General features: G+C 29.1%; 1 protein-coding gene across 1 annotated transcript in view; it reads left to right on the top strand.

Annotated features, from left to right (window-relative positions):
• Positions 1–1,000: 1,000 nt before the first annotated feature.
• The window catches only part of LOC126736539 (low-density lipoprotein receptor-related protein 4), a 43,723-nt gene continuing 30,167 nt past the window's right edge, over positions 1,001–14,556 (top strand). The window contains exons 1-9 of the mRNA XM_050440935.1: positions 1,001–1,103; positions 9,579–9,953; positions 10,009–10,138; positions 10,193–10,395; positions 10,458–10,587; positions 10,645–10,751; positions 12,781–12,940; positions 12,996–13,146; positions 13,203–13,519. Of these exons, the coding sequence (XP_050296892.1) occupies positions 1,040–1,103; positions 9,579–9,953; positions 10,009–10,138; positions 10,193–10,395; positions 10,458–10,587; positions 10,645–10,751; positions 12,781–12,940; positions 12,996–13,146; positions 13,203–13,519 (1,637 nt within the window). The 5' untranslated portion in view covers positions 1,001–1,039. The remainder of the gene's footprint in view (positions 1,104–9,578; positions 9,954–10,008; positions 10,139–10,192; positions 10,396–10,457; positions 10,588–10,644; positions 10,752–12,780; positions 12,941–12,995; positions 13,147–13,202; positions 13,520–14,556) is intronic.

Genomic DNA, 14,556 nt, shown 5'->3' with positions numbered 1-14,556 from the left:
CAGTAGAAACCTTAACGTTTTCTCAGTATTGCAATATGGAATGAAATCCTGAATGTTAAAGAAAAATATGAGTGATCCACTGAAAGCATTTGAGATATGAATATTTAAGAATAAGTTGGGTGAACATGGTAACAAATAAGGAGCTACTGGGGAGATCTAAAAAGGGAAAGGAAATATTGAGCGCAATTAAGATAAGGAAGATGCAATGTCTGGGCCACGTGATGATGAAAGAGTGTAATGTATTGTTGCAGAATATTATGCGAGGAAAAAGAAGCAAAAGAAGAGGAGATTTCTGGGTTAAATAATCGCAAAAAATGATACCCCGTAGTTCCTGATATGGTGACATCCAACATTCAAAGAGTGGATGGTACTGAAAGAATAAGACGCGAAAAAGAAAGTGATAGCATTAAGCAATATGCATAAAATTCTTTGTCCCACATCAGATTAACTTGCACAAAAAATTACTTTTTTTGAGTAAATTTTAACGCAAAAACATCAATTTTTTTATTGTTAATACTCTAAAGGAAACATCTTAGGAATATTCAGTCAATGAATTGTAAAGTAGAGAGAGAGTATCCACGCTACACTGAATCGGTAATTTTGTTGTCATACGATACGACCCTGGATCCATTGTAATTCGCGTGGGCCGTATTGGCGCAGAATCCCTATCTGGACCGGTCGACTCTCTCCAATGCTTTTCCGTATTCCGGGCTAAAGTTGCGCCGTTTTCTCCATGCAGTAGCTCTTCTTGCCAACGAAAATCGATTGGAATTTTTTTGAAATTTTTAAATAAAAGTAAATTTGACCCCAAAAAGTCGCACAAATTAAATCCAGCAACAAAAAAAAAACAAACGGGTTCCTACTGGTGCCAGTTGATGACTCTAGATCTCCGGTGGAATTAGTATTAAAAAGTGCAAAATCAGAATAGGGTGGGGGCGTATAGGTGTGTATTGTTGGTACCCCCGCGATTAAAAATGTCTGGATACAAAAGGAGAGTGTAAATCTCCAGGTGGGGACCATCTGGATTAGGAACTGAGCCATGTTATATTATTTGCCGAAGGGAATTTTCGTTGGGAGTGTTTGGGTGCTGGTGATCAGCTGTGGTAAGTCTTTCTGGTGTTTTTTTTTGATAATCAACACTTGGATGGTGATTACAAAACACTTTTTATGTTATTCAATGCTTCTGATTACTTATTAGGAAACATGGCAAGGAATGTTGATTTTTTCTAAAAGTTTGTTTGTATCTTGTTTGTTAAACTTTATTTATTGATCAGACCTTGTAACTTATTGCTGAACTTACCGTGAAGGATTGTTTAAGTTTAGAAGGTTTTATCAATATGTGAAACGTGGAAAAATTAGGAAATATCCCTCCCGGTGAGGTCAAAAAAATATAATATATAATTAATACTCTTAGAATGTTTTCTTCGTTGAAAGAAAATACAAGATAAAATACAGTGAAATATTTTGCTAAAACACTATAATATAATCGTTTTATTAAAAATCACTCAAAAATTAAAATATTTTCAAAATCACCTATTTTAATAATTTTATATTGATTTAATTAATTTTTTAATGAAAATAAAATTTAATTACGACACGTTTAAAATGCAAGAATTTAATTTTGTGTTTATTTTGCAATAATTTCCTCAATTTAAATTTAAAAAAAATAAATTTCCATAAATAAGATTAAAATATTCCTGTTTTTAATTTTTATAAATTTCATTTTTTTTGTCAAGTTTGACGCAAATCGTGGACTTCTTTTCTAGCTTAACTGTGAAAATTCATTTTGTTGCTTATTAGTTTTTTCTTCAATAATTTTATATTTATTTTTGGAAACTATCCTCAACTTAAATTATAATATGTTTAATTTTTTTAAATTTAGCTTTTTCACCTAAAATTAAAACAAAATAAATATATGAAGCAATCAAATTCAACAATAAAATAAAATTATTTCAACTTCTAAACTAAATTTATTTTTCTAATTTTTTATAATTAATTTAATTTTGGAAATTGCATTCATACAACGTGGTATTAATTAATTTTATGAATATTTTCGAAAATTCTCCTCAATTTAATTTTAAAAAACAATCATAAATTTCCAAAATTCCATTCCAATTTTTGATTTTTTCGTTTAAAATTAAAACAAAAATAATAAAATAAAATTTTTGTGTTTGTTATTTTATAAGAAAATTTTTGATTTTAGTAAATTTAATGCATTTTTGGAAATCCTGGATTTTCTTATTTTTTGAAAATTAATTCGATTTAAAAAAAAATTATTATTTAATTTTATGTTTACTTTTATAAAATTTCTTTAATTTAATTTAAATTAAAAAAAATAATAATTTTCTCAAAATTAAAAAATTCAATTCAAAAATAAAATTAAAAGAATTACAGTTTAAAGTTTCTATAATTTTTTGATTTTGTTAATCTTAGTACATTTTTTAAAACTGTGAGTTTCTTTTCAAAACTGTTTTTTGGATATATTATAATTTAATTTAATTTTGAAAAGTAATTTTTTATCAATTAATTTTATGTTTATTTTCTAAAAATATCTCAAATTTTAAATAAATAAATAAATAATATCTTTATTTAGCAAAAGCTACATTCAATAAAAACATAAATGAAAAGTATAAGTTGGCCATAACTGTATCAGGACTCTCCGGTTTGTCCATGGATGGTCTCGGTAATCCAGAACCAGAATCCCGGTTCCAGAAATATCCTGACAGAGGTAGACCATAAATTAAAACTAGACTTAACCTAAACATTATTTCCTTGCCCCACTTAATTGTTACAGTTAATTATTGTTTGCCTTATAATAATAAAAATAATGTCGACTCAGGTTGATCGAGTCGGTTCGGTTGCAAGCAGCCGATGACACACATTTGGAAATTGGTTGACCTTGCTGACCAGACACATTGGTCCCCCCGTGTAACACTTCAACACTCAACAGATAAACCCAGAATCAAGATGATGATTGGAGCGGAAACAATGCATACTATAGTAAAACTTAATAAACTAAAATAACATAATAAAATAACAAACACAATTTTACTTATTCATAATAAATTTTCTCAAGAGCCCTCTGAATTGATTCAAAGTAATACCATTTTTGATGTTAGCAGGCAAGTTGTTAAATAGAATTAAACCTTTGTACAGAACTGAATTATGCATTTGGGTTGTGTTACATCTGTCGACCAGTATGAAGTCTATACGATTTCTCGTATTATAGTTATGTATATCTCCAAAAACTCTTAATTTATTACAAATATAATTGGGGAGCATCTGATGTTTTAATTTAAAAATAAACAAATAAACGTTATACAAAAAAACATGAATAAGATTAAAATATTCCCGTTTATAATTTTTATAAATTTCATTTTTTTTTAAGTTTAACGCAAATCATGGACTTAATTATCTATTCTATTTTTTTACAAATTAACTTAATTTTGAAAATTCATTTTGTCGCTTAGTAGTTTTTGTTCATTAATTTTATCTTTATATTTGGAAAATATCCTCAAATTAAATTATAAAAATTATTATAACTTTTCAATTTTTCATTTAAATTTACTTTTTTATATAAAGCAATCAAATTAAAAAATAAAATTAAAATATTCGAACTTCTAAACTAAATTTATTTTTCTAATTTTTTAGCATTAATTGAATTTTGCAAATTAATTTTTTTGGCTTTCATGTAGCTTTTTGTTAATAAATTTTATGTTAATTTTTGAAAAATCTCTTTAACATAATTGAAACAAATAACCATAAAAATCCAAAATGTTGATTTTTTAATTTAAAATTAAAACAAAAAAAATAACAAACATTTTCCAATTTAATGTTTCTTAATTTTATTAAATTTAATTCATTTTTTGAAAATCGTGGATTTTATGATTTTTTTTGCAATTTTTTAAATTTTCTTTACTTTAAATTAAAAAAATCATATTTTTTTAAATTATAACTTAATTAAAAAAAATTAAAAAAATTCCAGTATAAAGTTTTTATAATTTTTTGATTTTTAGCTTAAGGCATTTTTTGAAATTGTGGGTTTATTTTCAAAACCAAATCTATTTATCTATTAATATTAATTTGCTAAAAATCTCCTCAGTTTATCAGCATGATAGCTACTGCATAAAAACCAAATAATAATAATTTCACATATGTATTTATATAAACCTAAAAATAAAAATAAAATAAAATAAACAATTAGAATACCCTGTACAAAAATAACATTCCATTACTATAAAACACTTATTTCTATATCACGTCAACAAAAAATTAAATGAAATAAAAATTTTAAAAAAATAATTTTCTCAACAATTTTGTTCAGATTTTTGCTTAATTCAATTTTTTTTATTTAAAATTTCTATAAAAAAGTTTTAAATTTAAAAATAAAATTCTAATGTTTAATTTTTATTTGACATTTAAGTAATTTTACGTTTATTTTCTGAACACAATAAATTTCTACAATTTTGAACAGTTTTTTTTTAATTTCAAATTTCTATTAAAAGATTCTGAGATCAAAAATAAAATTAAAATATATTGTTATAAAATTAATATATGTTTTGCTTAAAATTTATCGTAATTTTGAAAATGTACTTTAACTTAACTTAAAAGCTAAAAGAAGACACATAATTTTACATACATTTTTTTTCTTTTCAAATGTAAAAATTAAAATATTCGTAAAGAGAATTGAAATATTTTACAATACGTATGTCTTTTAATTACTATTAGAATAAATTATCCTCATAATAATAATATTTTTTTTTAATTTATTTAAAAAACTCCATAAAATGGAACAACAAAATCTAAATATTAGAATGTAATTTTTTGAATAAAAATAAAAATTTTTTCGGTTTTGTTGAGTTGATTGCATTTTTGGATTTTTTTTCTAAACTAAATTTTTACAATTTAATTTAATTTTGAAAATTAAATATTTTTTAGGTAATTTTCTATTAATTAACCTTATAATTATTTTCTAAAAAATCTCCCCAATTTATTTAAAAAAATATTGGGCAATTCTGAATATTGGGTAAAAATCCTGTAAAAAAAAATCTGAATTCAAAAACTTCAAAACATTTAATTGTTTTCTTAAAATTTTTTGCAACCAGGTGATAATTTAATTTTGAAAATAATCTTACGGTAATGTTTAACTAGAATACCTTGGCGTTTATTAAAGGTAAAGTTTTAGGTTTTTCCTTCTTGATTAATTTCGCATTTATTTTTCAAAAATCTTGATTTAAAATACAATTTTCAATTTAATTCATTTAAATCAATTTAAAATGTTCGTAAGAAAAATTGAAATATTTTAAAATTCAAGTAATTTAATTACTTTTATAATAAATTTTCTTCTTCTTTGGCATTTTAATTCAAATTTTGTACACGTTTTAATTGAATATCCAGACTTTCTGTTTATTTTTATTTAATAAGTCTCCCTATAAACTTTGATAAACTAAATCAAAATTTTCATTATCATTATATGGTGCCAAAAAATATTTTCTATTATTTTCGTTTTTTTTTTAATTTCAGACTGAGTTACCTTTTCTTCTTTAAATTAAATGATTTTTCAAAAATCATGATAAATTATAAATTCAAAAATAAAATCGAAATATTCGTAAGAATTAATTAAAGTATCTTAGAACTCACATTTTTAATTACGTTTGCAAAATTTCTGCCAGTTTAAGTTAAATATTCTATATATATCAGAGTTTTTTAGTCATTTACTTTTTGTTGTACAAAAAATCTCTCTTATTTTAAGTTAAAATAAAAAATAATTCCAAGCATTTTTAAAATGGAACTTAAAATACCTTAGAATTGATTTTTTTTTGAGTAATTTTTTTAACCTTCTGCCTAATTCTAAAATTCTTGATTTATAACGGCACTTTACTGAATTTCCTCAATATTTTCGATATAAAATGTCATATTTTCCGTAACAGTTTTACTTTTTTAATCCACAATATTATTGATGTTTTTTTTTAATAAATATATAAAATGGAAAATTACAAGAAGCATCAAGTTGCCAGAGCTCCGTCGGGGTGCTCCCGTTCAGTTCATGAATGGATTCATTCAGAACTGGGCTGGGCCCGAAAATCAATCGACAACTCACACTCGCGCCGAAGCAAACAATCAAAATTATTAAAAAAATACTTAATTTTAAATTATTAATTTGAGGGAAATCAAATTAAATTATAAAAATCATTATAACTTTTCATTTTTTTTTAAATTTACCTTTTTACATAAAACAATCAAATTAAAATATTCGAACTTTTACAAACTACATTTATTTTTCCAATTTTTTAGAATTATTTTAATTTTGCAAATTATTTTCTTAGGCTTTCATGTAGTTTTTTATTAATAAATCTTATGTTAATTTTTGAAAAATCTCTTCAACTTAATTTAAACAAATAACTATAAAATTCTAAAATGTTGATTGAGACAAATGAAATGAGACAATCTGGTATAAAAATATTCAGTTTTTTTGTGCTTCGATTTAAAGTTGCATTTTTCTTATACTAAAATTGTACGGAAAAATGCTGTTCGTTTGAAGATACAACAAGTACATTTCAAAAATATCCTGTAAAGTCCTAGGGCAAATCTCGACAGATCTAAGAAATGTTCTGCCTAAATACTCTCTAAATATCCTTGAATGGGCTAATGGGAGAAATCTGAAGAAAATCAGGCATGAAAATATTGAAATTCCTCTTCGACTCATGAGAAGTAATAAAGTAATTTGTAAAACAGTTTTCTTTGACTCTACCCCATTTAATCTCTCTATTATTGCTGAAATCGTCTTGAAATTGTTTCTTTTCTACATAGTATATCACACCACATACGAGAAGCACCATTTCATTACGATCGTCAATGATGCGTGGCTCTAAAATAATAATAATAATAATAATAATAATAATAAATAGGTACTACCTAATAAAGGACTTTATTAGTACCAAACAAAGCTACTCTACTTACATACGAAAAAAAAAATTTATACATAAACCTAGAAACTGTACTTATGACCTAAAAAAATGAGAACGAAAAAAAAGAAGAAAAAGAACACATTCAAAAGCCAACCAGTTTACCTATATATATATAATGACAAAATTATAAAAACAATTTAAAAAAATCGAAAGAAATACTACCAGTTTACCCGTATACTTAATTAATTGTTGAAATAAAAATGATAATAAAAATCCTAATGCGAAATATGCTTATTTAAAGAAGAGATATGAAACTTATATCCTAAGTCTTTTTCAGAAATGAGACCCAGATTGGTTGCTTTCTCTGTAAATTGTAATTCTGTTAAATCAATATGTAATTTAACATTTTCCCTAATATAAGGCAACCTCTTTTTTTTGTTCAAAATACGTAACAGAACATTTGGACGCATTAAGTTTGAAGTTATTTTCCTGCGTGTATCTACATATTGCTTTCAGATCATTGTTAATTTCCATTGCAGCTTCTTGCAGCTGATTTATTTAAAATGAATATCCTTAGAACATTGAAAGGCTAGAATTAGTAAACACAACTTTGTTTGAGTTCAACATGTGCACAGGGGCAAGGGGATGTTTTGTTTACAAACATATTATGGCTTTATTATCTAATATTGAGTCCACAGCCAACCCATCCAAGTAAAAAGTGTTCGAGACAAAATCAAAAAATACTCCTGGGGACATAGTGAAGCCACTCCCATTTTTGTCAATAAGGTTGTCGTTTTATTTTTCGTGTGCGTAAATTACGAAATATGTAATTATAGGGGTACAAAGCGATTGAAAACCCTATATATTTACAATTTTAACACCCAAAAAGTTCCAAAATTGCCCCAATATATATATTTTTTTAATTATAGCAAAATCAAGAGCTAAAAAACCTTGTGCAAGCCGGCAATAAGTATGTATTTAGCGTATGTAGAAAAATCTTCATAATTTCCGAAGTTTTGTATTTTTTCCAATCATCCTCACTTTTTTATCGATATTTTCACCACAATCAACATTATATGTAAAATTTTTCAAAAAAAAATGGGTTTTTAGTCGTCCCTTTAACTTTAGCGGACCCAAGCTTTTTATTAGATAAGTACCTTTACTCTAAAGTTAGAAGTACTTTAAAAAAACGCATAGAGTTCATAAACGGTAATATTTTTTATAATTTAAAACATAATCTATTAAAAATAAATATTTATCAAGTAAATATTTTTTTATGTCACTGGTATAGATTACTTGTGTCGGTAACTTAATAAATATACCTGGACTGCCAATTCAATGAAAAATTAATGACCACCACTAGGGGCCGCCATTTTGCGTGATTGTGTCCTTTCAATGTTGGTCACTCTGACAAATTTCAGTCGTGCCAATTGTAAGGAAACAAAACAATGAAAGTTTTTGAGAGGTTATGTTTACAAATACAAAATAGAAAGTTAGATATTTGTGTTAGAAAATGAGGATCTTCATTTAAATTTTTGCTTGTATTTATTTATCAAATTTAGTTAAAAACACTTTTATTTTCTTTCTATTTTTACGAGTTTTACTTTCCTGCCGTGTACCGTGTTTCCACATTAATAGGTACATGCATCTATAAAAATCAAAATATAGCCGATTTTATGAGGGTTTGTAATTAGCAAAGGTTTATATAGTAAAAATATATTATTCTATCAACAACTTTATATACCTATTATTCTATCATAAACAACACAGAAACAGTGAACCAAATACGTTTAAATAAGGATGGTGTTACATTATCCAAGTATTAAATAAGGAGGAAGATACATCGGCTGTTGCAGATGATATACCAAAACGTCGTTTACAATTCGCCAAAACCTAGGCAATTCGCTATACTCACATGTCAAACGTCAGCGTCATCAACTTCATTACCGTTATTTAATATTTTTGTTGGCAACACTGAAAATGTTCAGAGTAACCAACATCAAAAGGACACAACCACTATAAAAATGGCGGCCACCAGGCAGTGGTCATTTTTGAGTATCGTGGCCATATGCATTAGCAATCCAGGTATATTTATTAAGTTCGTAGGTCAGGCCTATTGTTACTTACTCGTTGGTCTGTAACTACAGTGCGATCCCAATACAACTTGTGTTTCGCATTTTCAAAAACTGGTTCCGGCTTATAGTTATAATATGGTCAAACAGGCACCTTGGCTGCTGAGAAGAGGTTTAGTTTTTCTGCAAGCTCTTGATGCAGTATCTTTGCAACTAGATCATGCGGTCCTTTATATTCCGTTGATGCAAAAGATCCATCGATAATATGCTGAATAGATTCCGTTGTCTCATATCCATATCCATCCCTACAAATATCATTTCATTATGATCCATGCCTATAAAACAGTTTCATGCCTAAATTCAAGAAAAATTCTGGAATATAATTTTTCGTTTGCTCTAGCTCATTTCATCTCGTTATTACTGCTCGAATCATCTTGAGATTGTGTTTTTCTTAAGTAGTTTCACCCCTCATATACAAAAAGTACTACTTCATTACGATCGTCAATAATTCGGGGCTCTAAAATGGGGTTTAATGCTATAACTCAAGAAGTCTTTGAGATTTTAAAATTGCCACTAAATAATTGATTCTTGGTTCCAGTAACATGCGATCCAGAATATTCGAAGAACGCAACGTCGCCCGTCCATCCGGGAGCCGCTCGCCAAATGTACGGTTCCAGTTCCCTCCGTCAATCCGGTAAAAAGAATCCGGTCCTGGCAACCGGACAACGGAAGTACGGAGTCCGGACGACGATCAAACCGGACTTGCAATCCCGCTATCCCTTTTCCTACCCTTACGAGTACTTCCCTTTACCGATTCCCGCCTATGCCATTCCATCCATCTTCGAAAAACCGGATTTCGATGGACCCCAGAACCGGGGCGGCGGCGTACTGCTGAACGGGATGTACGGGGGAAGGGTGGAGTATCCCACTTTGGGGGTGAATCCTGCGAACGTACCATGGGGAATGATATCAGGTTGGAGCAAAAGGGAGAGCAGGAATGTTGTATTAAATCCTTACTGTTGTTACAGGACGAGGTTATGGGGATTCTTATGACGTTGTGGGGCAGGATGATGCTGAAACCTCTCAATGCTCAGTGAAATGTAAAAGTGGAATGTTCTTGTGTAAAAGTGACTGCAGCTGCATCAAAGGGGAGTATAGGTAATGGAATATCCTTAATAGTATAGGCGCAGATAATAGTTGGTGATTCAATAGATGTGATGGACGGTCTCACTGTTCAGAAAATGAAGACGAAGAAACTTGCAATGGTCCAGTGGCTTTGCCACCGGATCCCGTGGTAATATGCGACGAATCCAAGAATTTCATCCTTTGCCCCAAGACTAAGAGATGCGTGTCACGGGATTGGTTATGCGATGGAGATGATGATTGTGGAGACTATTCTGACGAAACCAGATGTGGTAATAAATAAATTTTTCTTGAGCTAATAATTATCAATGAATTTCCTTTGTTGTTCTTGCAGGTTTCTTACAAAATTGCACCTCGGATCAGTTTCAATGCGAAAACGGACTTTGCATTCCCAAAGTTTGGATATGCGACAACGACAATGACTGCAGGGACTTTTCAGACGAGACCAATTGTACCAAAATTGCGTAAGTTACCATTTAATTAAAAAAAAAAAAACTTCCTTTCATTTGTTTATATTTCAGCTGCTCAGCTGAAGAGTACGAATGTACTGATGGCAAATGCATCTCGATTAACTGGAAGTGTGATCATCATATCGATTGTATCGATGGGTCTGATGAAAGGGAATGTGGTAAGTAGATGGTAGGATCAAAGGCTTCAGTTGAATCCAGAAACATAGCTAATTTCTTATGATTATTGAAAAGTTACTTTTTTCTGTTGCATTTTTATTTAAATGTTTTTTTATGTTTGAGAGGAAAAGAAAAAGAAGAAGAGTGACAAGTAAAGATTCTTGCACCTAGGTTTTCCCTATCATGTAAATTTTCTTCTTCTTTTCTCCATATTTTCACTGCCTCTTTATCTGTTTTATTTCTCTTGCTCTTTTGCCCTTACTAAGAATATTTTAAATTTTGTATTCGCTCTATTTCTATTCCTCCTATTTAACTTTCCTTAATTTTATTAACTCTGTTTTTTTAGCTCTTCGTCTTTTTTTTTTCTACTTCTCTTTTTTTTTTCTTATGTTCTCTACCTCTTTATTATTTTTGTATGTTAGTTGTTCCTATAGTTCAATTTCTACTTATTCTTCCTTATTTGTGGTCTATGCTCTTTATTGTTATTGAAAAATTTGGGATACTCAATTCTTGGTATATTCTTTATTTTTTTCTTATTTCTTGTCTTTCCTTCGTTTTTTTTTCATTCTTGTTCCTTGTTCCTGTTCAAATACTTTTATTTCTTTCTTCAACTTTTGTCCTTTTTCTTCCGTTCTTCTTCCCGTTTTTCCTTTTTCTTCTTTTTTTCACTTCTCATCTCGATTATTATTTTCATTTATTTGAATTTTCCCTCAATATTCTCTTGGTTTTTCCATCTTTTATTTTTTCTTTCATAATCATCATTACCATCATATTCTTCTTCTTTATTCTGTTTTTATTGTAATTGAAATAATTGGGATTCTCAATTCTTGGTATATTCTTTTACCTCTTCCTATTTCTTGTCTCTCCTTCTTTCTTTTTAACTTCTTCTTCTTATCTTTTTCCTTCTCATTTAGCTTATTAGTTACTCATTTCTGTTCAAACATTGTTTGTCCTCTCTTTGTCTTTTGCCTTTGTTTTTTTCGTTCTTCTTGGTATACTCGATAATCAATTTCTTTGTCTTTCTTTCCTTTATTTCAACTTTATTCTTCTACTTTTTTTGATTTCTTTCTTTTTTCTTTTTTTTAAATTAATGATTTCTCATTTTTGCTTTTAGTCTTTTTTTCTTTTTTCCCTTTTTTCTTTTACTTCTTTCCACGTCTCTCCTCGAACGTTTTATTTTTGTTTATTTTACTTTTCTCTAGGATTTTCCCTTTTTCATGTTTTTCCCCATTTTATTTCTTCTGCTTACTTTTTTTATTTCCTTTTCAACTTTACCTTCTTTTTCTTTTTTGTAATTTTCGTAATTTTTATAATCATCAACATATTATTCTTCTTCTTTCTATTCTTAATATATCCTTTCATGTTTTCTTCTCGTCCTCCTTCTTCTTCTTCTTCTTTAATCTGTCTTTATTGTAACTGAAATATTTGAGATTCTCGATTACCCTTTAATCTCTTCCTATTTCTTTTCTTTTCTTCTTTTTTCTTAACTTCTTCATCCCATCTTTTTTTTCTCTTTTAGTTCTTTTTGTTTTTTGGTTTTTTTTTCGTTTTTCTCTATTTTTTTTTCTTTTTATACATCTTCATTTTCATCTAATTGAAATATTTGGGATTCTCAATTCTTGGTATACCCTTTATTCTATTTCTTCTCTTTCCTTCCTTTATTTAATTTTTCCTCTCCTTTTTAGCTTTCCTTCTTTTTCCTTCGTTCGTCTTTCCGTTTTTTTCTTCTTCTTTCCACTGCTCTTCTCGATTGTTATTCCCTTGTTTATTTTACTTCTCTCTGTTTTTTTTTTAGTTAAATTCTTTATATTCTTCTTTTTACTTTACTCTATCTGCATTTCTACCATTTTCATATATATCATTATCATAATCTTCGTTCTCTTCTCCTTCTCCTTCTCCTTCTCCTTCTCCTTCTCCTTCTCCTTCTCCTTCTCCTTCTCCTTCTCCTTCTCCTTCTCCTTCTCCTTCTCCTTCTCCTTCTCCTTCTCTTCTACTTCTTCTACGTTTCATTAACGTTAAATTTGTCCTCAGATCTGGCTCCTGCTCACTGTAACGAACGCGAGTTCCAATGCAGCAACCGCAAGTGCATCAAGTTCGAGTTCAAGTGTGACGGAGATGACGACTGTGACGACTGGAGTGACGAGAACGACTGTCCGAGGAACATCGGTGAATGCGTCTCAGGAGAATTCAAGTTAGTGCATGTGTAAGAATACAATTAATAACACTAATGAATATTCATTCTCTAGATGTAAAAATGGCGAATGTATTCCGAAACGTTGGGTCTGTGATAACCAGAAGGATTGTCCGAACGAAGAGGACGAGGCGAATTGTGAATATGCTGTGAATAAAACCTGCAATTCCGATGAGTATACTTGTCCCGGTGGTCAATGTATACTGGTAAGAGCTTTAAAAGTTCAAAATATTCTCTTCACATGAATAATCTGTGATTTCAGAAAACGTGGGTTTGTGATGGTGTGGAAGATTGTCCACACGGTGAAGAGGAGTCGAAATGTGATATAGTGTGTGACGATGCCAAGTTTCCATGCACCGGACCTGGTGCCAATGGTACCGCCGTGGTGTTTTGTATTGCAAAGAAGCGAAAGTGTGACGGGCATAAGGATTGTCCGAAAGGGGATGACGAGAAGAATTGCCCGGCGAGGCGTGACTGTGAACCGAAAACCAAGTGTGAACAACTCTGTGTTACTTATAACGGCGAAAGGAACGGGTGTGGCTGTAATAATGGGTTTAAACTGGATAAAGATGGCGTTACGTAAGCTCTTTTCTAATTTTTTGTTCTTCTTTTCTTTTCTCTCGTCTTTCTAAGAGTTTCTTCCTCTCTTCCTCTCTTTTGCTGTCTGTTTTTGCTTCTGATTGTCCTTCTTCTCCTTTTTCTTGTCATTCCTTTAGCTTAATATTAAATTGTATTATTTAATTTTAAACCTTAAACCCGTTACACAATTCTTTCTGTATTTCCTGTAAGTGGGTGACTTAACATGGGTTGGAAATAAAAGCCTTATTATTATTATTATTATTGTTTCATCTAATGTTATTTTTTTCTGTTTCTTGTTTTTTTTCCACATATTCTTTCCTCCTTTTTCTTCCTTTTTTCTCTCTCTTATTTGATTTTCCTTCTCCTTTCTATTTTATTTCTTCTAATCTACATATTTTTTCCCTTTTTCTGTTGTCCCTTTCATTGTTACTTATTTTATCATTAGTTATTTTTTTTTATTTATTCTACTCTCCTACCCATTTTTATCAAATATTGTTTGCATTTTTTACAGTTTTTTTTCTATTTTTTCTGGAACCTTGCTTTTTCTTGTTGCTTCTCTTGTTGCCTATTTCTTCATCTTTTTTATTTTCTTTCTTTCTCTTTGCTTCCCTTTCTTATTTTTATAAAATGCTTCTTACTCTTACTAATTCCTTCTGTCTTTTTTACCTCCTTGTTTTCCATTTCTCTTTACCCTTAGCTCTGTTCCTCTTTTCTTCTGTCTTTGTTTTTTTCTGTGATGCCAGTAATACATAATAATCCATAAGTATTACATTTAACACAGAAAAACAAGGACAGGAAATAAGATCGAAACGTAAGGGACAGACAGAAATGAGAAACAAAGATATAAATAAAAACGAGGAGGAACGAAGAAAAAAGGGAGTTACTAAGAGTAAGAAACAACATAATAAACGATATTAACGAGAAAAAAACAAGGGAACAGATGAAGAAAGACAATCGAAAAAGGAGAAATAAAGTGACAAAATATGACACACAAAACGGCATTAAGGGAGACAAAATTGAGAAGAAAAGAGAAAAGA

The sequence above is a fragment of the Anthonomus grandis genome, chromosome 5 (genome assembly GCF_022605725.1).
Source record: "Anthonomus grandis grandis chromosome 5, icAntGran1.3, whole genome shotgun sequence".
NCBI lineage: Eukaryota > Metazoa > Arthropoda > Insecta > Coleoptera > Curculionidae > Anthonomus > Anthonomus grandis.
Note: the sequence above shows the minus strand (reverse complement) of the source record. Positions and strands in the feature narration are given on the sequence as shown.